Below are 27,613 nucleotides of genomic sequence, written 5' to 3' on the forward strand. Positions count from 1 at the left end.
TATATAAATCACATTTCTGATCATGAATACACAAACTTGAAATTAACATAAAAAGAAATTAAACACAATATCATTTACATAAGAAAATATTTCTATGTTAATTTAATGTCTTCTCTACGCTTCCGTAGTAGTGACGCTATGTGATTGAGACACACACACACACACGTACAATGCCGTGCGTTAGCTGCATGAGGGCATTAAACTAGCCTAAGCATAAGCGGATTAAGGACTGAATTCAGGAAGGTGAAATTGCAAATAAACTGTCGCTAGTGAATGAGATGCAGATAAGGACAAATGGTCGGGAGTTGAAAGGTGAAATTGCAAATAAACTGTCGATAGTTTATGAGATGGAGATAAGGACAAATGGTCGGGAGTTTATCGATGCAGGTGAGGATATTCACATAGGTAATAATACTACAGACACACCGCGCATATGGATGCTGGGAAGAGTTAATGAATGGCCCTGTATTCTATAATTGTACCCAAGTTAAGAGAATTAATTAAACCCCAGAGTTATTTGACTCTCATCACATTATAGTTATTCAGTGAAAAATATTGTACTGTGGTGAGCTTCATTTGGCCTATGGCAAGTTCGAAGTTTACCGTTATAATCTTTCATTTAAAACATTCATAGTGTTGTATTTAGCATCATTATTATTCAAGTTATCATATCCTTTTATTTCAGTTTTTACCCCTGTCTTTTTCTCATCATTTCGCTAGCTGTCTAGTGTCGCATATCTAGACGCGTCTGCGAGGGCAGCATAGCAACTATTGCGCAATTGGGGATTCCCGAACTTTTGTAACACGTTAAACTTGTTTGCAGTAGGTTCGACCTTTTACCTCATTGACATCTGTGATTGTTGTTGGAATTTTGAGCAGCATTCGTTTGCGTTACTTGTGACAAATATTCTACATAGGCCTAACGCACGGTTTTTTTAAAAACAATTTCACTCTTACCGCGACTCACCTCGGGAACACACGAGTCGCGATATAGTAAACAAACTCGTTAACAAGAAGACGTTCACGGAAAGAGAAATGTTCATTCTGTGACGAAGACTGCACAGGAAATTGTTCTTTCTGGTGATAACAGGACAGTACAGTTTTTTCTAGCCGATGACGGTGCAAGGCTAGCCTTGGTGAATCGCGGGACGACTTTAATGTGTTAGCTTGTTTCAGTGGGCATTATGTCAGAGTCAAAACGCCTACGAGAGGAGGGGAACAAACTGTTTTTGAAGGCTTTAACAGAAGGCTTGTCACCCTTTCTTGCCAAAGACAGGCTTTCAAAGGCTTTAAAATATTATTACCAGGCAAATATAAATGCTCAAACGACAAACGAAGCGAGCTCAGCGCTTAAAAACATCGGAAAAACACATTACCAGATGGCCAAAATAATATGGAAAGAATGCACGAACTTGACATTAAGGTCTTCGCTCAAAAGGAAGGAGAAAATGGAAGACGAGATTAGATTCCATGCGAAAGAATCTTTAAATGAATTATTTTCATCGCTGCAAAGAGGCTGTGGCCAATCAGAAGCTTGGCGTGATAAGATGGATTCCGATATCTCTGCGGTGTTTAGCGATGTCGTTTCGTTCGTCAGTTTCGGTGATTTTGACCGACGAGTAGCGGCCATGTTTGTTCTAGCCAAGTGCATGGCTTGGAAAGAGCTGAGAGCCCTTCTACTTGTCCAGATCGCTCAAGTGTTGTATCAGCATTCAGTGAATTGCCTGGAGGAGGAGGATTTTCGAGGAAGTCTGAGGGCGGTCCATGAAATGCACTATCCGTTGGAGGAAGCCGAACGTTTGACGTCATACGAAGAGATGAAGACAGACATCCGGGTACTTAAAGCTGATTCTATGTACCAGCTAGCTTCAGCCGGTGAGTTTCATACTAACAGCTCTTTGCGATATATCAAGAGCAATGCTCAGTCATGGAGCTAGTCACATCTAGACAGTATTGGGCAAGAGAAGTGACCTTCATTCGAACACTGAGGATGGGATAGGGTGGGTGGGTGATTCGTGAAGCTACTGATTATAAATATTATTTTCGCTTTATATGAATCATTTTTTATCGACCAACATGCATGTATGTATAATGGAGGAGAGTTGCGACATATACTGCCTACAGGACTAGTATTTGTTTTGAAGCATGCGTATAAATTTCCCCATTACCCAATCCGGTTCTGTTGACGACTCTGGCTCACTGTTTACCACTCCCTCCACCAGTGTCGTCGAGGGACAATTTTTCATATCACAGGGCCCTCTTTTTTTTATCAAGTCTTCATGTTTCCTTAAGCAAATTATGATAATGAAAATACATTATTCTTTATTCCATATTTTTCTGGTCCCCCTATTTGAACCCGAGCGTCGGGACTGTAACCTCTGAGTACCTCTCGTCGTAAACTCCACTATACCATACTTCCCCCCCCCCCCCCAGCCCAACCACCACCATCCTTGTGTAACTGCTTATTGAAAATTAGATATGAAGTTTAAACTGTTTTTCTTTTGATTTTTTCTTATTGTAACTGACCACCTACTCCAATGCATTTCAGAATCCATGCAGACTTCAGCAATAGCTTGTGAACAACTTGCACGTTTGTTGCAACAAATCGAATTTTTGAACATGAATATGGTTTTCGATACCTTGGACATGTTTAAAGATGCTGCATTGAAAGCCAGAGAGATCAACCTAGAACAAGAGGCAATGGCATGTTACTATCAGGGACATATCTTCGAAAAAGTTTTGAAACTCAAGCAGAAAGGGAAAACGTTTTATATGAAGGTTAGATAATGTTTTTTTTCTCTGAAGTTTAAGACTTTTAGTAACTCAACAATATCAATGCACTTGCTTACTAATGTTTCACTTTTGTTTAGGCAATGCACAGGAGGTTGATGAGGGGAGTCTCTATAGCGGCGCTTCTGCGTGGCATAATTCTTGTAGTGCGCGTGCGTTATACAATATTGTCATTACTAACCAAGTGAACGATACCTACGCGTGACTGGACGTTGAAAACTAAAAGTTTCATATAGTCTCAATACATTTACAGTTACAGAGACTAGCTGCGTAGCCAACTTATTCTGAGCCTGTCACGGCGCTCACAAGCGCCCTAACTTTCTAGGTACTTACATAACCCAACTCCCTGGTGTGTTGTCCGCCCAAAAAGTCACACCATGAACAACCGAAATGTTCTTCCTAATAGTAATACTGATAAGCCCTCCACGCGCACTACAATACTGCGTATTTGCAGGCAAATGCAGTTCTAGTTTGTAATATATTTGGTATTAATCTATTTGAAACATTCAGGTAATGGAACTAACAGAGGCTGCCAAACCGAAATTATTCAACAACGAGAAGTGGTACAGAGATTGTACGGCCTCGTTGAAGATAATGCAGGAAGAAGCCAGGCAAAGAGATGACAGAGCCCAAGAAGAAGCGAGAGCAAAGTTTCGAAAAGAAATGGAAAAGGAATTGAACGCTTTAGCAGAGGCTAAGAATAGTAGAAGTGTCGTGGAACTACTCAAACATGTGTATTCTAAACACCCACCTAAGGTAAGAAAAGCCAAACCCATGCGTTTGTTACTTTCTTAATACACGTCAATTTTATAGACACACGGGGGTGCCAAGCGATTGCCTACATTGAATTATATAACAAATATACAAATGAAGTCTGGTAATTTCTATAATTTCGATTACAAAGCCTCAACCTTATCTATTTTTTCCCCCATTTTTTTCTTTACAGAATGATCCCCCAAAGTTAGATATCAAGGAAGTTGAAGACTGGGATGAAAAGGAACAGAGCGTTAAAAAGCGTCTTCTGATAAAGGCCATGAGTGACTACCATCCAGACAAAAATTCAAAAGATGAATATGGAGAAAAATGGCATTTTCTGACAGAAGAGATTTCCAAGAACATAACATACTTCCATGAAATGCTCAAATGATCTCAAGTCGGACTATTGAATACCTAGAAACTAAACTGGTTTCGAATCTCTGGAAATAAATCAGGGTCCATAGCCTAGTGGTTAGGGTGTCCGCGTACAGAGCGGGAGGCCTTGGTTCGAATCCCGGTGGAGGCTGGAAGTTTTTCACTGTTCTTGATTTTCCAACTCATTACGATTTTCAATTATATATATTCATTTGCCTTTGTCATTAACCTCCATTTCATTGAGAAAAGTATACAAAGTATCTCTTTCGAGATCCTGCTTTAGGAATCACAAATGACTTCGAGTTGTTTAGAATCATGTTTGATCTCTAGGTAAGGCAAATATGTGACCAAAACAGAAGTAGTATTTTTCGATGCAGGTGACAAACGCCTACAGCGGAATTACGACCTTCCTTACCGGTTTCGAATCCCTGGACATACAATCAGCGTCCATAGCTAAGTGGTTAGGGTGTCCGCATATAAAACGGGAGGCCGGGTTCAAATCCCGATGGAAGCTGAGAGATTCTTCACTGTTCTGGATTTTCCAACTCATTACGATTTCAATTATATATATATATATGTATATATATATATTTTATATAAATATATAAATAAATGAAAATCGTAATGTGTTGGAAAATCAAAAACAGTGAAAAAACTTCCAGCCTCCACCGTATATTTAGTCTACTTATACGGTAACTTACAGCATGTTGTTACTCGAGTTCCACGCCTGCTATGTGCGGCGATCATCAGACTGGACGTAAACATTGTGTATGTGACCTTAACATGTTATTTCTTCCTAGCACGGTCGGGCGGTTTGTTGACATGGTGACACTTTGAGACGAGCTCTGTTAATTGTTTATATTGTCCTTGGTATGTAAGATTGCCAGATTTTCTTCTTCGCAGAGGACCGGACCGACCTGGCACTGGACAGATTCACGTGTATGCGTATTTGATTCCTTTACTATCTCCCAGCTTATATTGTAGCTTTTTTTCCCTCTCTTTTCAGGTTCCATACGTACTTTGACAGTTTTGTTTCTTTTTGTTACCTTTCATGCCTGAGAGATTTTATGTGGTTGTTGAATCGCTGCTTCAAGGGTCCTCCTGAAATGCCGATGTACGATGTGTCAAATGTGACATGGGTTTTATACACTATTGCGCTGGTTAAACATTTCCCGTGTAGGGGGCAGCTTTTTCCAGATCTGCAGAAATGCCGTGACAGTCAGCTACAGCTGCACGAAAAATATGAAGTCAATTATTCAATCTCATAATTCTAACATCACCAAGCAGACCAGCAATTCGACCTCTACTAGGTCATGCAACTGTAGATCTACAGAAAGCTGCCCCCTACGCGGGAAATGTTTAACCAGGGCAATAGTATATAAAAATACATTTTGACGAGTTAAACACCTCTCGACAAAAAGTTAATTTTCAAATTGTTAACATGAAAAAGTTCATTTTTATATTTCAGGAGTTTGGAAAGTTCTCAATTTTATTTTACTTTTTTGTTTATTAAATCGGCCATAGACATAATTAAAAAGGTGGAATCGTTCCAATGTCCGGTAAATCGTTGATCTCTGAGTGGAATTATTACAACTAGAACCAAAGATTGGTCTACACTCTCCCCTGTATTGCTTATGTGCAGTATTTCGATGAACTAGACTTGTCCCCCAATTACTGCATATCATTTGACCCACCTCTTGGGTGAATCCATGCATTAGCTACACTGTTGTTTCCGTATTGAAAACGATAGTTAGGCCTACTACTTTATGTGATGGCTGCGAGATATTAAAATGATAACGGTATATCAATTCCTGGGTGTTATTTCACTTTATAGACTGTGTGTTAGAGGAGGAAGGTGATGAAGGGTGGTGGAGCGGAGCAACGAGTGCAGTCACGTGAACAATATCACTGATACAAGTGGCTGTAGCCAAAACGTAACAGTCATCAAAGATAAAAGGGGTGTTACCATTTTGCTGGTTCAAAATTGCGAGAGTTGTTAAATAAAACATATACAAAATAAGTGACTTTTGTTTCATTTTTCTGTACGTTTATTGTGTAAAAAAAAAAAATCCCAAACAAATTGGAAATCATAATGAAAATTTAGAGAATATAGTCAGGTTATTTATTATGCCAACAAAACCATAATGTATCCACAGTGTGAACCAATACCTTCTGAAACATGTAAATGATGGGCTTTATGTACAGCCCCCCCCCCCCACCCACACCACCCCTTCCAACTCCCTCCAACTTTTGGTAATATACTAACCGAAGAACAAAATGAATTAATGTCACATATTCATATGACGAAAGTGTAATACAAACTGGTACTTGAAGCAAGTTGCTACTGACACAATTGTGAATATGTGTAGCAGCCTAGAAAAGCATTTTATAAATGGTTACCATCATAAACAAACTTCATGAACATCAAAGCAGCTCTGCCAAGTTTTACACTAAATTCTTACCTGGGTGTTATTTCACAAAATAAAGTCTGTGTCAGAGAGGAAGAGTGCACTGTGGGAGGGAGGGGTACTATCAAAATTGACTCACAAAGCGTGTATTTAAAAAGTTTCAGTACTGGGTTTGAAATAGCTTTCGACAGATATGGCAGGTTTTATCTACGACAGTTGATTATAATAATCGTTATTGAATCATTTGGCGATGTGTTAAGAGTACGAAGGGAAAGCAGAAGGGGGGGGGGCATTATTAACAAAATGAGAGAATGCTTAGAGCAAAATACTGAAAGATTTCATATTAATCAGTACTCACAGCCACCAATGAGGACAATAATTGCTGTACCATTAATCCGATTAACTCCAAACCGGTCGGGATTTGAATGAAAATTTATGTTGCGTACAAAATAGATATTTTTACCCTGTATTAAATTATACATACAGTATAGGATGCTGCTGGGATGTAAGATATTGAAATGTAGATATTGAAACAAGAAATACAAATCTGCATGATATAAAGCACAAGCTACATATTTGTATATTTTGAGAATTGACATCCAATTGATGCCGATATATTAATTTCTGCCAGTTTCATTTTTCAAATTATGAACTTCTACCGGATGAGTCATAATTCTCTCCATCGAAATGGCCAATGGTTATCGTCAAAAACAAGGAACGTTTCCACGTTAATTGTATAATGGCTGTTTAAAGTACACACTGAAGATTATAAAAAGCACAGTGCAATTAAGAAACATTAACATGATGGCTGAACTGAAGGTTTCAAGAAAATGACAAACTTTCACATTAAGTTAAACTATTTTTTTGTTAGTTTGTGTCAAGTCAAGAAAACCAGTTTGGGGTACTTTAGTTTTGAAGAAAACTAATAGATGAGATTGTCAAAACTATTGCAAACATTTTGAACGGTCCTTTACAAGATGGCGGAGGATTGCATACTGTCAACTTTTGCTGAGCTCGGTTACAAACTCACAGAGTAAGAAAATGCTTTTAATGAAATACATATAATAGCTAAAGATATACTGATATAAAAAAACACATTGTTAAACATATAAGCTAAATAATACAAGTTTGTCATTTGATGCTATACAAACACATGCATGTAAACTTCACAAAATACGGTGGCCAGTCAGTCATTTTGAATAAACTTGGTTGTATGGATGTTGTTTATGTCATAAAATTGTACAAAAAAATGACTGGAAGCGTCTTTGACAATGTTAACAATGTCAAGAGAACTCATACATATTGTTTTGGTGATAACTTAACTATAAATAACCTTGTCACGAGATTGTTAGCTGAGATGTTTATAAGTAAAAAAACAGAAACAATATCAAGTTCAAAGTTATTTTTCTACTTTGGAAATCTTGTCTTTTTCCTAGCGCAGGCAAGCAAATTATTTTAAAAGAAAGATTCGGTTAAAACAAATCAAGCGCTATCAGAAATTAAAGCTTTAAAGTTCAAAGAATTTTTCACAATACGACGTGATCTAATATTAATCTAGCACACATTTAAGGCATTAAACAGTTTATTTCCTAGAGCTGCATAGATTGCATAATTAAAAAATAGATGAATTTCTTGAACATTTATTGGTGGTGGAAATACAGACTGCAAGACAAAGTTTTCATAAATTATGAGGGACCAGTTTACCTCTGTCTGTCTCTTGTTAAGTACAATATCGATTAAATACCAACTCAAAATATGGGGTTTTAACACTTTGGTCAGTAGACTGACCACAAGATTAAGGCTATAGACCATTTGGATAAGGGTACTGATAGTTTCAGCAATAGTGGTTAATTCACAGATCAAGTTACTAACGGGAACAACACGCCAACTAGAAACACCTGTGTATTCCCAATTCAGGGGGGAGGGCAGGGATGTGTGGGGGTTGGGGGAGGGAGAAGGGAGGCAGGGATGCGTGGGTGGTTGGGGGAGGGAGAAGATCTGGAGGAATAACTTTTGTCTCCATTCCAATTCCTCCCCTAATCTCTTATCCTTAATTATGAAAAATAGATTTTCAGTGTGTGTTACTGTGGGATGAACTAGAGCGCTCAATCCTGACGAGCTCCACGAAACGTAAACTTGGCAGCTTATGATAACTTGTTCTAGTGATCTGTGCTCAATGCAGCAAGGATGCGATGTTTCCAAACATTTCCCATTTTAATTCTGACCGAGAAGCTCCTAAAATTCATTTACAATAACCCTGGACACCTGTTTGATTCCTTTTCTTTCATTATCAGATTATGAGCAATGTAAACAAATTGGCTAAATATGCTAAATTGGTCACAAAATTGATAAAACAAACAAAACATTGTAACAAACATTACACCATTCTTTGACAGTTTTGGAATATCTTTTTGGATGACGTCACATTTTTTTGACATATTTTTTTGTAGCAACAGAAACTGAATGAAAAACAGTCTTCGCTGACATGTAGTACAATCAAGCGATACTTCTTTTTGCTCCACCCATCTCAACTCTTGATGATGGCGATACTGATCTGTTACCTCAGTCAGTAACGGTCGTTGCATGATGCAGTATATTTTCTTCCACATCAAATCTTTGCATGGTTTTCTTCGTACCGACATCCCTAAAACAACGATTAAGTCAATAGGTTTTCAATTGTTTTACCTCCGATCTCATAGAAAGATAATTACTATTCATAATTAGCGCCTGAAAAGTAATTCTAACAATTTCATAATAAATACCGGATTAGCTCTTCTTCTTCTTCTTGATTCATTATAGTATCGACACTAGGCTTGAATAGTTTGTACAGAAAATTGACATCCTGATCATACTGTCGTTGATAAATCATATGTCATCTTGAGCCGATAGAAAACAGTCTTGCCTCTTCCGTTAAAAACCTGTCCAAAATTGAAATCCTTTCTACACCGTCCAGTTCCCATGACGATTTCAGCAAGCGGTCTCTCTTCTTCTTTTACCACCAACCCTTTTCCTCTTGATCCGCTTGTCCAAACATCTGCCTACAAGCCGGAGAATTCTCCTCAAACAGTTTGAACGAATTGTCTTCGACGTAGACGAATTTAGAGAGGTCTGCGGAAAAGGCTCCCTCAGAGTTTTCACTCTGCTCATATTTATTCACGAAATTCCTGCAGTGTCAAAGAGACAAATAACTTGACATACATAATTTTGGCCAGCACCGAATATCATGGGGGATTTGTTACCATTTAACTTCCCTTTTATTCTCAGCTTCTCTCCTAGAACTCTTCCCCAACTTCTCTCTTCCCCTCCCCTCCTCTCCCCGTCCCTCACCTTAGAAAATAAAATAGACAATGGCTAAATCTTTAATCACATACTAACTTTTCCTCTTGCTATTTTGCCTTGCCTAGGCTTCCTGTTTTTTTTCTTCAAATAACCAGTTTGTAAAGACATCGCTATTAAGCTATAGTTAAAGTTTGTTCGTCTTGCAGGTAAAACTTGCTTGGTTCTTAGAAACATTGTTTCGGTAAGAATGTTTCAGCGTATGTCATATATGTCTTATCAAGCAATCATTATTGAATATGAAGCAACATTCAGTTGATTCCAAAGTTCGTTTTTAAAAAATTCATAGCTCGGACCGATTTTTCGTGTTAGCCATTAATCATACCTATACAGAAGGCAAATCTTTAGCATTGAACTGATAGGAGAAAAACTAGGAGGAAAAAAAAACAGGCAGCAAGCAGGACAATAAAATATATAAAAAATGTCTGACCTATACTGCAATGGATCTTGAATCATCTGTAGACAAAACTGTGGTGGTAAAGATGCAAATTTGACTGAAGTTACAAAATTGACCACACCCATGGCATCTGCACCATAGTTGATTCCGGTTTTAAAGGGGGCGACATCGATGGTCGTAGAGCCTCTTATTGACATAGCACCTCTGTTAAAATGAGAGACAGGAGAAATGTGGACGGTCGTAAGAAACCGATGCATTCCGAAAACTTAGACAAAAATGAACAACATTCAAATTCAACGTTCAACTTTCAAAAGGAGACAAATATCTGCTTGGATACCAAACTTACGTCCGAAATAGCACAATATTTCGCAAAAAAGTCTTACCAAAAAGTTAGGAATGCAAGCGGATGTAAGCATGCTATATCATATTTCCACTGTGTAAGTTGTTTCGATCGAAACTATGTTCCAAGCTTCAACTTTTAATGTCAAAACGATTTCAAAGGGGGAACTCCTGGGACTTCTCTGTGGTTTCTGCCCTTGTCATATGGGAAGAGCAATATGGTAGATATTTCGACTGCTTAGATGTTAACTTAAGTGAAAAAATTAAACCCCAAGAAAACAAAATTACAAACTTGTTAAATACAGTTGTAGTAAAAGTTCTCTCCCATAGACTGAAATCTAAGTCTCCTCCTAGATCAACAGACGCACAACCCTGGACTTCCACGTTAACTGTGACACCGGACTGAAGGGTTAATTTCTGAAAAGGAGAAAGAAACAACCATTTTAAGTTTTGCTGTTTTTTCAGAACATTGATTATGTGAATACCTACATATATACCCCATTTGATTACGATACATTATGACGTGAATGTCAAATAAGTGTTACCAACTGACATGACCAAATATCAAACAGATGGGTTTCTAGAAATCTACATTCCAGCAGTCATGTTAATTTGATAACTTGTCCAAAATGGCAAAATGACTGGCAGCCCCAGCAAAGAAATGATTACATAGTTATCTCCACCAAATTAACTTAGGGCCGACTAGCCAAGAATTTCTCTGCTGGCTCTGTTCAAGGTGTTTGGCATGATTAAAATGATTGAAACAGGGAGTGTTAGCTCAGTGGTTAACGCCGGTACCTTTCAATCATAAGGTCTCGAGTTCCAGTCACTCCAAGATTAATGTATGTCGTCCAGTTACAGAGTTGTTGACAATTGACAATTCATAATCATGGACATTAAAATATGAATCTTAGAGACTGACTTCGGTCAGCTTGCAGCTTTGATAAGCCAATGATGGCTTCTTTGCGAGTTCCTGCTTGCAGGAGGATCTAAAAGACATACAATACATACAAAATGGGTAAGGAAAGGAGGTCCTAACCTGTGAGTGGTCATGTAATAAGACGTTGCCATGGAGAGGAGAGATGGCGGTATCGGCTGATCCTAGATTCCAGGCCATGCTCATGATGTTACCACCTCCAGACATGAAGCTAAGTGGTCTTAGTTGTATGTCCATCAGTTTCACCGATACTCCAGCCGCCACATTCCCTTGATCGCCGGTGTCTTCTCCAAAAAAGGATTCCAGACCTCTCGAATATAAGTTAACCTGACGTTAGAAGAAACGGGACGTAAACAAAATGTACACATCCTGCAAAAATGCCGAAAAAACTGCGAGCTATATATTGAATTCATGATTGCCCCATTTCTACTGGAGGTGATTAAGTGAAAACAAGTCTCCAATGTGGTGGAATGACAAGAGTTTTACAAAATTTTGTAATGAGGTAAAAATGCTGTTAGGAACAGAGTAACCATACGTCCATGTTGCCTGGATATGCCTCTTCTATATCTCCATCTTATATGAGCGTCCAGGCGGATCTACATGTCCCAATGTCCAAATTTTTGGGGGGTTCTTTTTGTGAAAGCAAAATGAAAATGTCTCTACAATGTATTCATCAAATTTAGTATCACTTTCATGTGGGTACCATTCAAAATGATCTTATGCTACTTAATGGGAAGGGAAGAGGGCACCTTTCAACTTTTAGATCACTACTTAGGCAGCAGCAGCTTAGCTTTTCCTCCATTATTCAGATAACAAAAATATGGCAACCCTAAAGAAGGGGAAGTAAAGACAGCTAGGAAGCCATGGTCAAGATGGGTTCATGGACTCTCTCGATTAGTTGTCACTACATGATCCTCAGCCTTTATCCATTTGGTAAAATATCAATGACTTACCTTAAGGATTTTAAGAGAGTCATTTATCCTTACCCATTTGTTAAAATATGATCAAGGACATACCAATAGGACTTTAAGAGAGTCATTTAACCTAACCCATTTGGTCAAAAAATCTAGGACTTACCAAAAGGATTTTAAGAGAGTCATTTAAACTGACCCATTTGGTAAAATATGATCAAGGACATACCAAAAGGATTTTAAGAGAGTCATTTAAACTGACCCATTTGGTAAAATATCAAGGACTTACCGAAAGAATTTTAAGAGAGTCATTCACTGCGTCAAGATCGACATCAAAATGACTTTTTCTAAGAAGGCCGCTTCCCGTCATTTGTAAGTCAAGCTCATAAAAAACGGTAGAGTCGCCAGTGTCTGGAAAGTAAAAAATAAGATTAAAAACAGAGAATTATGGAAATAATTCCCAGTTTGTAACTTGTTGTGACACATTATAATGTCACAACATGAATTGTTTAATACCCCTGAGAAAGTCAAACCATCACTTTTGAAAAACATATATCTCTACTTACCCTAGGCCTCTAGCATAGCAGAATTACAATGGCCTAGCCTCACACACTTGTCAAGATATATTCATGAGGGGGGATTTATTCTGATCTATGTACAAAACTTTTCCACTAAGTATACTCCATTTCGTTTTTATTCTGAATGTTTGGTGGGTACAGCTCAGCCAACATGACATAATGCATTATAGAAGGTTAATTAGGTTTATGCCAGATAAATTATTTAAATTTTCTCCCCCCCCCCCTATGACATGTCATCCCTAGTGGTAAGACACTGGCCTTATAGATACAGTCTATAAATGTTTTGGGTGGGTACAGCTCAGCCAACCTGACATCATGCATTATAAAAGGTCAATTAGGTTTTTATGCCAGATAAATTATTTCATTTTTCTTTGCCCCTACCCTATCACATCTCATCCCTAGTGGTCTGAGCTTATAGATACAGTCTATAGTTTTTTTTTGGGTGGGTACAGCTCAGCCAATCTGACATAATGCATTATAGAAGGTTAATTAAGTTTACACCAGCTAATTTATTTCATATTTCTTTTTCCCTATCACATCTCACCCCTAGTGGCCTTATAGATACAGTCTATAGTTTTTTTGGGTTGGGTACAGCTCAGCCAATCTGACATAATGCATTATAGAAGGTTAATTAAGTTTACACCAGCTAATTTATTTCATATTTCTTTTTCCCTATCACATCTCATCCCTAGTGGCCTTATAGATACAGTCTATAGTTGTTTTGGGTGGGTACAGTTCAGCCAACCTGTTGTAATGAACATAGTCCAATGCTATGTATATCTCTAAATGCACATTAATCTTCAATGCAGTCAGTTCAGTTGATCTCTTGTGCTCTGCCCTGACCCTAGATAAAGAGTTTTACAAGGCTTGTGGTTAGACAGCATAACAAAGCCTGATACTGACATAATACAGCCTGTTTACTTCTGTCTGGGTATAGTGAACCTACCTGCCTACCTGATGGCGATACATAAATAAACAAGCAGACAGAAATCAATGAGTAGTGGGAAAAGTAATGATGGCAAGTCTACCTTCAAGAGTCAAGTTTGGCAATCTGTCATATTTTCAGTTTTCCAACAGGAATGACAAGTTACACACATGATGTGAGATATTTTGAAATTTGTGAGAGCCATGAAAAGGACCGTTTCTTGGCAACTGTTTCTGGAAGAATGCCAAATTACTCACTTGAGATATATATTCATTAATTTTACTGCAATGTTGAAACAATTAAAAAAGTGGGGGTATTATGTTTGTTATTGGTAATTAAACTACTGAATCATTTGTTGATCAATTGTAAACATATTTACATCTACATAGAAACAATTTGACCATTTTGTTGTACTTGATCAAAATATGCCAACTTATAAAGGGACAATCACAGTACATCTGGGAATCAATAATTCTTACGGACAAAACTTTGTTGCTTACCTGCTAAAACATTCCTATAAGATTTAGAAAAGCCTCCAGTTACAATATTAGCATAATTTACTGCTTGGGTTTCCTCCAAGACCTCTCGTATTGTTGCCCTGTTACACACACACAAAAAAACAACAATGTCAAATGAAAGAGGAGATTTTTAAGATGTTGTTGGTAATTTAGAGTGTATACAGGATGATATAAACCAAAACAGCAGTACATATTAACATAAGTTGATCATAAACATAACTGATTCATTTTCATGACAAACAGCCACTTACTTGTCAAAGTGGGTCCTGGGTTCTGGGGTTATGGGATAAAGTGCTAGATGTTACCCAATTCAGTAGGTTAGATATATTTGTGGAAAATGTGTAAGCAGATTGGAGATGGGTAGAACAAAAGCAAATAAATCATCAAGCTATATATTAAGCTCCAACAGTTTTACAATAGTGTGTTTGTTTACATTAATTGGTAATTAAAAAAAAAAAACAGAGATATCCCTATGTGTACTCACCCAGCAGCACTATCTAGTTCAGACAATGTCTCCAGTTTAGAAGAAATAAATTTACTGAGCTCAAAAGTCTCCAGATGTGGCAGAGAGAGGGCGATGTTTAAGACGTCCTGTTTGCAGGGTTTCTTGGTGAGCAGTAGGAATACTGCAGATGCTCGAATAACGTTTGAATATCTCTTATGGTTCTGATGATAGAAGTTATTCAGTTGTCTCTTAATCTGAAAGAAAGGAAGGAGAGCGAGAAAGAAAGACAGGTTTTTAAGATTGGTAGACTTATGACTGATTAGAAGAGCGATTACAGATTGAAAGGATTAAGAATGTTTAATGATAAATAGGATTAAGTGTGATTAGAAGGATCAAATATTCATAAGCACATATAGAAAGAAATGCGAAGAAAATCACATACGGGGCAGATGTGAGGGAGTGAGGGAGGGAGGGAGGATACCCTTTATAGAATGTCTAGGTAGGTAACTAATCATTTAAGTAATACCTGAAAGGAGGGAAGTGTTACCTATATCGATATACATCAATTTCACTGAAACTTTAAGTACATTGATTTAAATTTGAGATTGACAGGTCTTCTTCATGTTGTTAATGTTGTTTGTTCATGTTGTTTGTTCGTCCTCTGTAACATGCATGCTTTCCTCCATACCGTGGAAAACTATAACATTTCAGAAGACCATGCTTTGATCACAGGGTAGACACACTCAGAAGCTATCCTTTGAAGTAACTAATTCCTGTATGAACATACATTAGTAGGGTACTGTGTTGAGTACATACATGTATGAGTACAAATCAACAAAGCAAGATAGAGATAGAGAGGGAGAGAGTACAGGTTACTATGCTATAATAAGGGTATGGGTACAGGTCTACTGTCGGGTACACAGAGATAAATACAAATGTCCTTGAAATAGGGTACAACTGCCTCCCAGCGAATCCTTTACTGCGATGTCTATACTTACGTCTCTTGTGAAGAGTTCTTCTTCAAATACATCTATAACATCGAGAGCGACCTCTATGACGTCCTGGTCCTCCTCTTGTCCTATCATCTCAACGATGGCAGGAAGGGTAGAGGGTTGTCCTGCATTCCTAAGAGCATACAGGGCCAGTTTACGAACAGAGTCCTCTTCAGCCGAGAGAATGTCTGTGAAAACTCCCAAGGCGTCTTGCACCACCTACAACAAAACAGAATGAATAAAATACTGATAAGACCAATGTTTAAGTAGATAGAGGATGGGTTAACTGGGAGGGGCGGATGGAGATTAGGCAGGACAGGATGGCTGGTGAAACGGACATGGAGGTGATTGGAGAGGGTGGGATGGGATAGTAGAAATGAGTTGACTTAGGATGGCACGTTGAGGCTTTTCTCTTCTAAGTTATAATCTATTCCACTTTGTGGCAAAGGGTGGGGGAGGGGGTGCAAGGGGCAGAGCATGAAGCCTCAATGAGGGATACCATACCTCGATGCACTACTGTATACATCACAATTACAGCTTCAAAAGACTTCAATCATGTACCTTAATTAAAAGTTTAATACTGAATGCAGCAAAGGGTTCTTCGTTCGCATTTGATAAATGTGCATGCAGGTCATATGGGAACTTAAATTTGAAAGTTAGTGGCAAGATATAATCATTTCAAGACAGCCTCTAAGCTTGCTCTTGTCAAAAAGTGAACATTCCACCAATGAACAACAGTCAGATCTAAATAAGTTTCTGCTGCTACTAACCTGACCAGCACAAACTTCTTCTTCGACACAAAGAGTCTTGATGAGAGCTCCAACGGTGAGAGCCAGAGATATCTGAACATCTTCACTGCCGATTTCACCTCCTTCCACAAGTTCCTGCCAGACAAACGGACACATATTCATTACATTTCAATAGTGTTTTGGAATTGCTGCAATTTGAAAATTGTAATCTTACCCTGTGTAAATCTGAATATGTCTAATGACATGCTACTCAGGCACGTAGCCAAGGGGGGGGCGAAGGGGGCAGCCGCCCCCCCCTTGAGCATATTTTTAAATTTTTTTTTTAATGTTTTTATGATATCGCTAGTATTTTCAAAAGAGAAAATGCTAAGATGCAACTTACAAGGCCTGGGAAGTGCCTTTTCCAGCTATCTGGGAGGCATTTTCAGCCAAAATTTTCTTGTACGCTTTGCGACAACCATGGTGGCGCTACGCTTAGATAGTTTGCAATGCCGAATCTACAGTTTCGCCCCTCCCTTGGCAAATTCCTGGCTACGCGCCTGATGCTACTTGAGAATGTTTTAATGGTATGACTCAAAAAGTAACATAAAATACATCAACAAAATATTAATAACAGAAAAAGTACGAGCACTAATTTATCAGTGGAAATGTCAGGCATTCACAAAGTGATAGCTGAATGTAATATTAGCAATATGTGTGCATAAAATTCATACCAATTTCAAGGAGAATGCTCTCCCACGAAAAATTAATTTCATCTGATTTAATTTGACTTATAGATGATTTATTTTTCACTTACCATTAAGTTTGAAACCTGAAGCTCTAATGGGTGAGAGTTAAAGGCTGTGACCACCAAGAACCTCTCCAGCATTTCTGCTGATTCTTCGCTGCTAAAATCAAGGATCTCCATCGCTGCTTCCCATGATGAACTGGTCTGAGTTGATGCCAAAACATCTAACAACTGTGGGCTGCAATGACAGAGGATTCAATTTAATTTTTCAATTTATTCAATTCATATTTATTAGAGCAAGACTAGGTATGTCAACATGGTTACCATTCCTGGTGGCGCAAATGAAATACAACGTATATGGATTCTATAAAGTGTTCATATAAACATACATGTTCATGGCCCTTCCTGACTCAGAGATCTCTCCAGTATTAAGTTTTACTTTATATCTTCTATGTCAGGCAGTAATTATTCATAGGTTAAGGTATTTGTACATTGTTTGTTTAGTAAAACTCAAGGGATAGGAAACAAACAGATGCTAACCTAACCATGTTATGATCATGGACGTTCACCTGCTTACAACAAGCCTTCCCTCTTGTCCACTGAGTGTTCATAATTGTTACACATTTCTCTTACCCAGGATTGCCACCTATAACATCCCCACTGGTAGGAGTATTCTCAAACTACTGTAGGAGGCAACGAAAACCCTAATCATCATCCCTGCAGTTAATTTGCTAACATTGACAGTGCTTAGATGCAAAAGTAGTGCTATATTTTGCACATTTTGAAACAATGTTGAAGAATTTCCAATTGCTCAGGGTTGTACTGTAGTTTAACTAGATATCATCAATGTTTTAATGTACTGTACTTTACTCTCTGGAACTTATTGTAAAATACTATGTCGATGGAGGGAGGGGGGGGGGGGCGGGTTGGGGTGGTTAAGCCCCTTGCTTTTTCTGGGGGAGAGCTAAGGCCCTAGCCCCAGAAGTACATGTGTTTGTGCCCCTGGTTGTTAGAAGGCACTCTCACTGCCACACCATACCACAGATTGTCATGGTTTAGCAATATGATAAATTATGTTACTCACATTATGTCCTGGTTTGCATCATTATTTAAAACATCTAGAAGGCTTTGTTTCCCTGACGATCTGAAGGATGCCAGAACTTCAAGGAAGGACATGGATGAATCTGCTTGGGCAAGTAGATCCGATGAAAGGCCTTCGTGGTAGGCCTCCACGATATCAGCTGCCTGGTAATTTAAAAACACAGACAAATCAAATATCACATGTATGCACGACTCTAATATTCCCTTAGGGAGGCCATTAGTTGTTCATGCATAATTTCACTTATTTTAATTTGGGCACAGGAAAAAACCCAGATTGATCACAACCCCTATTTGAAAAACAGATTTTATTCAAAATTTGACTCATCAGAGTTTCCTCTTCTACCGTTTTTAACAGATTCAGTATAGCACATAGCAAACAAAAAATGCATTTGAATTCTCTACCAATTCCAAAGTAAACTTGAGTTTTCAAAGCTGTAAATTTGATATGTATGCATGCTTTGGAATGAGGCTAATGAGCCATCACTGGGTTTTTCTAGCATTGTGTATCAGTCATCTCTTCTTAGATGACAACCTTGACTCATCCAATGCTGGTGATGCTACCTGGTTAGAATTTGCTCTACAAATGGCTGTACATTTTAGTGACATGCCAAAGTGACAGATAAAAATATGTATAAGTCAACATTATTTTATGGCAAATTATTTGAGTATAAAAATCCCTCCAAGGAAGCTGGCAACTAAAATCTATTTTAATGTTAACAACATTTCAAAGAACATTTCTGTCAAAGGATATCATCCATTTTCCATTTAATTCTTGAGAAAGTGAAGTTACCTTCCTGATTTTATTGTCATATATGATTGATAAAACTCACAACACAACACTTTACAGATTCCTGGGCCATAACCCAACTTACAAGAGTAATAATATGCAAATTGCATAAAAAATGAATATTCAATGAAAAACTTATCAATTCAGGCTATCATGTAGCTAATGCAATTTGAACAAAACACAACGATACAGTCAGTAGCACTCACCGATTGACACTCATCACCACACTGCTGTTCGATTAAAAGTAGATGCAGCGATTGTTTAATATAGTCTCCCTGACTGAGGGCGACAGATTCCGCATTGTCACCGGCAAGTTGTTGACCTCCAGCTTCAGAGCTCACAAAGGCAAGAGCTTGGCTGCAAGAGAATAAATGATTGTATTTATATCAGACTTCAAAACTTTTATTGTCAAGGGTATCCATCAGGGGAGGGTACACTCCCCTGTACCCATTCTTTTTGACATGACAGGTAATTGCTAATTCCTGGCTTCCCAAGCACCTCTATCTCATATATACTGGTCACAGATGCACTTCCAATGGATACAAGTTTGCATTCAAAGAGAGAGAAAAAATCTGCTAACTAACTTCATCTCTTGCAGAAAGGCTGTATAGGTAGATAAATAAACTTTAGGGGGCAGCATGAATGTAATTACAGTACAGAGGCAGTGAGATCATTTCCTATCAGTTCTCTTTGAACTGTCCAATTTCAATCTATTGAGTGTTCAATGTTTCAATCAATTCATCTGTCCATCTGCCTAATTTACTTGTATCCAACTTCCTTTGTCTGTTTTCCTTTTAGTCCATCTCTGAATAAGATTCTGTCAGGATCAAAATGTCTTTCCCTCAAACTCTTAAATACAATTTTTCAATAGCATCACCTATCACACATTTTGATAAGCTTATAGCAGCAGTCTTGCCTCCTAAATGCTGGTGTTTATGGCTTCTTAAAGGCAATCCCCACCTAAATCCATTACTATACAGCACTGGTGAACTATCTGTGCTGCACTCTTCCTCCATCCAAGACAAAAATTTGCAAATTACAAAAAAAATAAAAATAAAATTACATTTAGTGAGCTTACTTTGATTTCACAGACGATGAAATAACCTCCCGGAGATTGATATGGGTAGTGTGTATCTCCGTGGCAACAGCTGATTGGATGATTCCATCTTCTGAGACAGTGTATGCAGACGATGCATGTCCAGGTAGACTTACACTAAGAATTAACTGTGGATGACTAGTGGATACCCATTGGCTGTCCTGTTGACAGGTCTCAAAATCCTTTATTTTGGTTACTTTAGAACCATCTCGTGTGTATGTCACAGAGCAGTCCCCTGATGCATCTGACTGTGGTATAAGGAGAAAGATTAAAATTAAGTCTTAATTGTTTTATATTTATCTTCAGATTTTAGATGGGAAAGAGTTAGCCAAGAAAATACATTCCCTCCAACAATGAAGTTTTTTTCTGCCCAGCCCTGTACCTAACAGCAACATTTGCTAAACAAACTCAGAATATCCTCACCTTTACAATTTATCCATTTTATTCATTACAGGTTTAGATCATTACCTCACTACTGTCACTCCGGCAACAGGAAATATCATTAGAACTGTTAACAAGACAAAACATTACATCTTTTACACATGGAGTTCTGTTTTAATGACATACAGTATTTAACCTATAGCAAACGAAGTATAGGTAATAGTGTAATACTTACATTACACGTTAAGTTTCTAATCTCATGTTCCAAACCGAGCTTAAATTTAAGTATTTATGTTTGCCAAACTGAGTGGTATCGAAGCAGAAAACTAGAGTTGGTATTTGGAATGAAAATATAGCAGTCTTCTTTCCCTGATACGTCATGCATGCATGGTGTAGCTAGATGTAGGACCATCTGATATGAATGTGTTGTAGAATACCTACCACAGAGCTGTGGAGAACTGTTTCTAAAAAGCACCATCTGACGTAGTGGCGGGACTTTGTCGGGAATCCGCACTTGAGGCATTTAAATATATTGTAGATACTAGTGCAAGATTCAATTCATGTGCTGGTACTTAATGACTTGTACTCCAACTGGTACTCAAGCGAACGGGGAATTCGAATGGTATTCATGGTTATTTTGGTTTTGGTGTATTCATACTAAAAGTTTGCATTAATTCACAGCTCAGATATTAAACACCTTTTGTGGGATTAGGGCAGCGAACTAATGACAATATATATATATTTTGAATGTTTCAGGTTTGTGTATTGTTGCAGACACAATCAGCTGCTCCTCACTGTGTCAAAAGTATGTAGATATTGTCAACATGATGAAATTCATAATCACTGGAATGTTTTGAAGGTTTGGCATTGATGTGAAATGATATTAAAAGACTAGAGACAAGAGGTTAATAGAAAGCTCTAGATATACAGAATACAGGGAGTGTGTGCAGAAAAGTAAGCTGAATATAAATATGATGCTAGTACACCTCACCTCAGTGACTGTGCCTTCAGCATCTTGGAGTTGAAGAAATCCTACGATGCCCTTTTTCAGGTTAACTGATGATGATGAATCTGATGCCGAGACGAAAATGTTGGCAACTTTGCCCGCGACCCACTCGAAGAAGACAGGTTGACTGGACATGACCTCCTCCGATGACAAGAATACATTCTGGTCGTCGCTCCTCCCAGAGACATTGAAGACTTTCGTATCTTGAAACTTGAAAGATGGAAAAAAAAAATTAGTTTGACTAGAAGTAGCTCAACAAAAGCTAATAATTGACACTGGCATTTAGAAATGTCAGATGATTGGTCCAAACCAAAGCAATCATACAGTATTCCAAACCATGTGACCTGGTAAATTAATGTTTTGATGAACAATGTATCCACCTGAAACACTCTTGTAGCATGCACAGAATGCCATTTGTGAACAGTCTCAAATGGAAGGTGGAAAGCCTCAAAATGTTACTGAAAAAATTTGCCAAGCTACAGTCAGTTCTAGCTTCAGAGTAAACTCCAAATTGAACCGAAGCAGGTAAAGAGCAGTTTAAAGTAAATTTATAGACAATATATGCATATGGAGCAGTGGAACAACTACCATTTTTGTTATGGAGTGTGGGTGGCAGGGTGGGTGGGGGAGGGGGAGGGAGCTAGAATCCTTGGGGAGGGGTGTCAGGGAAGGGAGTTGTCTCCCTTCTAAGAAATGTTAATAAACTGTATTTTCAAACTTAGAAAACAATGTTGAAGTTTTAACTGTTTTAGGGTGAATTTATGTGCTTTACTAGAGAAATTCTTTGTAATATTCTGTCTGTCAATGGGAGGCAAGACTCCCCCCCCCCCCCCCTTGATTTTATGCAGAAGCGAATAAAGCCCCTGACACCCTCCAGCCATAGAAGTATACCTGATTGTCCCTTTGATATAGAGGATTAGAAGATTCAGCTCACCACAAGTTTCATGAGTTGACTTTGTTCCTTTTCCCACACAACGGACAGGTCTAGCTGGGTTGATAATTTAAAACCAACGTCACTGAATGCGCCTTCTGTTTCCTCTCTCTCTTTGTCGTTTAACCTGACTTCATTTTCATAAGTGTACTGGTATGTATTACCCTGTTTGAACTGAAGAGAATAAGCTGCAAAGAGAAAAGATGTGCAATATTACAAATAAATATATGCATGATTTGAGGTTGTGGAGTTATTGCAATTTTTAAATTTTGGCCCCTCCACATTGGGTTCGATAACAGTTTGCGCCTAAATGGTCCCAAACATAATTGGCCCAAACAAGATGGCTCAAAAGTATATTTGCCCACCAAAAATTGAGCTCCCAAAAAATATTGGGCCCGAAGAATGTGTCCCAAAATGCATTTGTGGCAATAAAATTTGGGCCCACAAATTGGCTCAAAATGTTTGGGGCCCAGATTGCCTACATGTACCAGCTATAAACCAACAACTGTATACCAAGTAAGGCTACAATCCTACATATAAGGTTGCAGAGTTATTACAAGGTAATGATTTTTATGTTTGACCCCATAACCTCATTAATATTCATAAGGTCAGCGCCAAAACCGATAGGGCACACCTTCTTACTACAATACATCTACATAACAAGTATGACAAATATCCGTCACTTCTTGCAGACACAAGCAAGTATCACAAATGCGCACACGCACACACCAACCTGACTGCATAGGTTCCTTTGCTTCCAGCAAGGAACCACAAAAACATTTGACAATTAAACCCAATCAAACAAATCAAACAATCAAACCCTGCAGTACAACTGCAAAGCTGACACAAACAAACCAGAAGTGAGATAAGCTACATGGATAAACTAAAAGCAATATCATTTTCATTGACATGATTTCAGACAATGCATGAATGAATGCCATGGAATATTTCTGAAGGTGAGTTCAATGACAGAATCTCAGATGTTACCACGGTGTATATATTTAACCCCCTTGAAACCACAGACACTACTATCACCAGCTTTGGGAGGCTAGTATTATCACAATACTGTAGATAAACAACCCTAAGAATACCAACATTATCTCAACCTTGAATGAATCTGTAGTAGTCCAAAGGGATCACTGATTTGACTTTGTCCTTTAAACTGTTTGAATCTGATAAAACAGAAAGCAGTATGCTGTGTTCTAAATTTCCACTGATGCCAGTTACCACAGCTGTTGGTATCAATTCCAGTTTAAAATCGGTACACAATGTACATAAATCAAAGAGTTATCGACCAATTCACAAGATTACCTGTTTGTATAAATTATTCAGCATTGCTTGGCAAAATGCCTCGCAAAATGGCAAAAAGTGGATATACAATCCAAGAATGACAATTTCTTGTTTTACACAGGAACCATATGGTATGTTATAAGAGACAATAGTTCAGAGTTTTCAAAACTGCAATTATACAAAAATTTGGACACTAACTTATTCATTTTGCTATAATTTCAATCCAAAATATGTGTCCCTAAGTTTCAAATTAGAATCAACATATTTTAACACAAACTACAGGCAATTAATATTGCTTGATTAGCTGAAAGTTTAATTTTATACTTTGACTTGTAACTAGTAATAGGGTGAATGACAATGCAAGATGCTGCTTTAATGGTCACTACTGTCCCAGCTTATTAAACTTGCCAAGGAGCTGATGCATGTGCACCACTGCTGTACATATTACATGTGTACTCAAACTTATTAGCCACATAATGTAGTACAAAATGATTATTAATGCAATTTATTACCAACGTATGTGCATGTAATGGTAATCAACAAAGATATATGTCAGGGTCACTTTACAGCTTTTTCTTTCTTCTTTTTATGTGTGAATTGTTATATTGTACACGTTACAACCCATACATGTATATATATCACCTAACTATTCTAGAAAATCAAATGTGAAATACAGAGCCCTTCTAAATAAGTGGTGTGCATAGGATTTGAGGGGAGGGGGGAAGGAAAAATTTGATCTTTCCTCTGACTGATTTAGATAGGGGCATGAACCTTTATGAATGGGACATAGGAGAATAAAGGACTTTATAAAGGGTTCTTTAAAGTGGACTCTGATGAAGGGGTTCTGGAGGATATCCTCCACCCCACCCCACTCCCCCCCCAAAAAAAGAAAATCTGAAAGAATGGATGTCAAATGATGCACTCTACTCTAATTTAGGTCTATCATTAGCTCAAAACAAAAAAACATGTGTTTATAAAATACTCTTGACTTATTGTTATGAGATTGAAAAGGAGGAGTTGGGAGTACAAGCATAGCAGTGGTGTAGTTTCTCCTGGCTGAATGTAAATGACCCCTGACCGAATCATTTTCCCACGACTGGCAATAAGTGGTGAGGTGTCATGGCCTCTTCACCCATTCCCTCTATGCGTGCCACTGGCGTGCGAAACAACTGTGACTTTCAAAACATGTTTTTTTTTCTCTTAATGAAGACACCATCCTACTCTCTAATAATTAACAGATTCCTCACTGTCTGGCAAAAACTGAAAAATCAGAAACCTTCATAATTAGTAGTTTTGAAATGAGTTGATGCTGTTTAAATTTTACTTTCTTGTGGGATGGACAGTGACTGATTTAATAACTTCTGTCATAGAAACAAAAGTCAAAGTTATAATCAATAACCACAGTGCATATACTGTATCTTACCTGCTGCCATGCAGACTGTGAAGAGTACTGCCACCTTGATCATCATCGTCTGTTAAGGAAATATATTCATTATAAGCATGTCAAGTAATGTTCATCAAAAATTGTGACGGTTAAAGAACATTTAACTTACCACCAACTTTTAGCATGTAGAACTTCCAGCTGACAGGATGGCCAGTGTAAAGTGTTGTTTTTATTGTTTAAGTGGGGGTATGGTTGGGGTTGGCAAACGGAATTGTGTTATTCCTTATCCCAGTATGAGTATCAACAACAAACTTTAGTAGAGGACAAGTGTTCCAATGTATGACTACTTGAGTGGAGCGCACAGTCACCTTGGTCAGCTTCCTTTATTGTTTACTTTCATACATGTACAGTACATGTGATATTGAGTATTTATGCTGGAAATAAACTGTTTCATTTCATTTCATATTTTGGGTGATCATATGTAACGTTTTCTTTTTCAAGGAAATTTCATGGAAGATTGTATTTATCTACTTTCCAAATAGACTGCCAGAGTGCCAGTCACCAAGAAGTAATATGCGAGATAATTAAATGTTTCAGTGAGAAACAGAAATGCACTTGAAAAGACATACTAGTCTGTAGCCATGAATTTTCTAGCAAACTTGAGCCAATTCAGATGTTTTTCAACATATTGTTACAAACTTCAGGTCCAATTTGATTCTTTGATTCAAATTTAAACCTAGGCTTAATGATAAACAAAACAGGGAAGTACTGACAGTAGTAGTCCATATAATCTTCAAAATATCTGTCACCATATTTTGGCAAACTTACTTTGGAAACTGTACACTGCTAGCAATTTATTTTTATTTTACCAGCTACAGCAATTGCTCAAGGACCCATTGTTCAGTGTGTCACCAGAAAAGTATCCATAATATACAGGATTAAATACATCCCACTTATCTCTGCCAAGGATTATTCAAGGTCCGAAAACCATACACTACAATTAGCAACATAGCTGTTCTGTTACCGTGACAAACATGATTTGTACAACACTAACCCTAGCGTAAATGCTTGTCACATAGTGAGACCTGATAAAACTAACGACTGGGTAATTGTTATCTCCAACATCTGTAACATGAACTTCACGACCTAGGCCCTATAAGTATTTTTAACAACACATAAAAATCACGATTTTTGTTTCAGAATCTAGTTACATGTCGTTTTTATCGCGCTTACCCTCCTTCAAATGCCAAACGTTACACAGTGAAGAAGATGACCTTCGTAGGATGAACAACGTAGGCTAGCAGTTTTATAGGCCTACTGTAACCTAATCCCTAGATACGGAACCTCCTACTAGCGAAACGGCAAACTGTATCACGTACCCAGAAAGCAGTGTAAATCAACCTACCTCACACAATATTTCTTCTGGATGTGAAAGAAATTATTCTTCTCTGTCGTTTTCTGTTTCAATGAAGGCTTCAGCTTGTCCCTTACAGTGGAAACCCAGGTACTCAGCTTGACGTGTACTGTATTACCGGTTACGAAGTTGAAAGAAAGTTTACGTTAGCTGCAATTGTCAGTTATCCCTTCTGCACAATGCAGACCCCAGCTGATTGTATGTAAATTTGCTAACTACAAACTGCAGACTGTATTTCTTCCATATCATGCAAGGTAGCTGTTGTTTGACAAATGGCCTTTACAGGTGGCATGCTCGTATGAGAGTCTACACCAATTCGGTAGGATGTTCCAAAATGCAACAGGAGAACCAAAATGCAACAGGAGAACATCTTATGTTAGCAATCAGGATCTGGTTTTGTCGTGCAAAAATCGGGCCAATTGAGGCAATTTTAGACCCGTTTAGGTCTCCTAGGAGTAGCATACGAAAATTGCTTACTACCAACTGAGTGATGTTTGTTTGTTTACAAGTGACGAAAACTTCAGGCTCTGATAGTATGCTATAATTTGGGGCCAATACAGACTACCTTTAAGGTAAAATTACCCCTGATTCTAAAATTATTATTATTGTGCAACTTCAATAGACCGCAATCAAAATACACACACGCTTAAGATATAAAGGGGAGGGCACGATCTGAGAATTTACATTTAATCATGCTTTTGCAAGAACAAATGTTTTGAAAGTGATTTTTTTTAAACCAATTTCCTAGGATTTGGTATGAACTTCCCCCTGAGACCAGGAATTTGCCATTGTGTGGTTCCTACCAGTCATTATGATGTGCAATATTAAGGAACATTTCTTAGCTTTATCACACGTGTAATTTGTCAATTTTAATTCTTATATTTCTTATGGCTATATTTGTGAATATTATATATTTATTTTAGTTCTTAGTCCCTTATTGTAAGGGTGTACAGGTCTCCGGGCTACAGGAATTTGGTCTCCTTTTGTACATCCTGATCAGCTTTGTGTTTTCATATTTTGGTGTTTGTATACTCTTTTTG

At 37.9% G+C, this 27,613-nt stretch overlaps 2 protein-coding genes across 3 annotated transcripts; one reads left to right on the top strand and one right to left on the bottom strand.

Moving 5' to 3' along the window:
• The first annotated feature begins 703 nt into the window (after positions 1-703).
• On the top strand, positions 704-5,941 carry LOC139968777 (uncharacterized). Its single transcript, XM_071973148.1, has 4 exons — positions 704-1,875; positions 2,549-2,778; positions 3,301-3,546; positions 3,737-5,941. The coding sequence occupies exons 1-4, from the start codon at positions 1,185-1,187 to the stop codon at positions 3,935-3,937; spliced, it is 1,368 nt and encodes a 455-aa protein (XP_071829249.1). The 5' UTR covers positions 704-1,184; the 3' UTR covers positions 3,938-5,941.
• On the bottom strand, positions 4,864-26,736 carry LOC139968776 (microsomal triglyceride transfer protein large subunit-like). 2 transcript variants are annotated; one of them, XM_071973144.1, is made up of 17 exons: positions 26,565-26,736; positions 25,199-25,247; positions 22,489-22,673; positions 21,540-21,764; positions 20,150-20,415; positions 19,278-19,428; positions 18,268-18,428; positions 17,253-17,421; positions 16,478-16,591; positions 15,714-15,926; positions 14,755-14,969; positions 14,253-14,350; positions 12,539-12,660; positions 11,441-11,665; positions 10,694-10,818; positions 10,096-10,266; positions 4,864-9,493 (listed from the first exon to the last, which is right to left on the bottom strand). In XM_071973144.1, the coding sequence occupies exons 2-17, from the start codon at positions 25,242-25,244 to the stop codon at positions 9,322-9,324; spliced, it is 2,658 nt and encodes an 885-aa protein (XP_071829245.1). In that variant the 5' UTR covers positions 25,245-25,247; positions 26,565-26,736; the 3' UTR covers positions 4,864-9,321. The 2 variants fall into 2 exon arrangements, with proteins under 2 accessions (XP_071829245.1, XP_071829248.1); XM_071973147.1 differs by lacking the exon at positions 26,565-26,736 and adding an exon at positions 26,393-26,510.
• Between the last annotated feature and the right edge of the window lie 877 nt (positions 26,737-27,613).

Source organism: Apostichopus japonicus, chromosome 6 (assembly GCF_037975245.1).
Source record: "Apostichopus japonicus isolate 1M-3 chromosome 6, ASM3797524v1, whole genome shotgun sequence".
NCBI classification, from domain to species: Eukaryota; Metazoa; Echinodermata; class Holothuroidea; order Aspidochirotida; family Stichopodidae; genus Apostichopus; species Apostichopus japonicus.

Coding starts and splice junctions, on each gene's coding strand:
- LOC139968777 (XM_071973148.1), top strand. CDS start 1,185: ATGTCAGAGTCAAAACGCCTACGAGAGGAGGGGAACAAACTGTTTTTG. Junction 1,876..2,548: donor GTACCAGCTAGCTTCAGCCG/GTGAGTTTCATA, acceptor AATGCATTTCAG/AATCCATGCAGACTTCAGCA. Junction 3,547..3,736: donor ATTCTAAACACCCACCTAAG/GTAAGAAAAGCC, acceptor TTTTCTTTACAG/AATGATCCCCCAAAGTTAGA.
- LOC139968776 (XM_071973144.1), bottom strand. CDS start 25,244: ATGATGATCAAGGTGGCAGTACTCTTCACAGTCTGCATGGCAGCAG. Junction 16,592..17,252: donor TTCAGGTTTCAAACTTAATG/GTAAGTGAAAAA, acceptor TTTGTCTGGCAG/GAACTTGTGGAAGGAGGTGA. Junction 10,267..10,693: donor ACTACAACTGTATTTAACAA/GTTTGTAATTTT, acceptor TCATTTTAACAG/AGGTGCTATGTCAATAAGAG.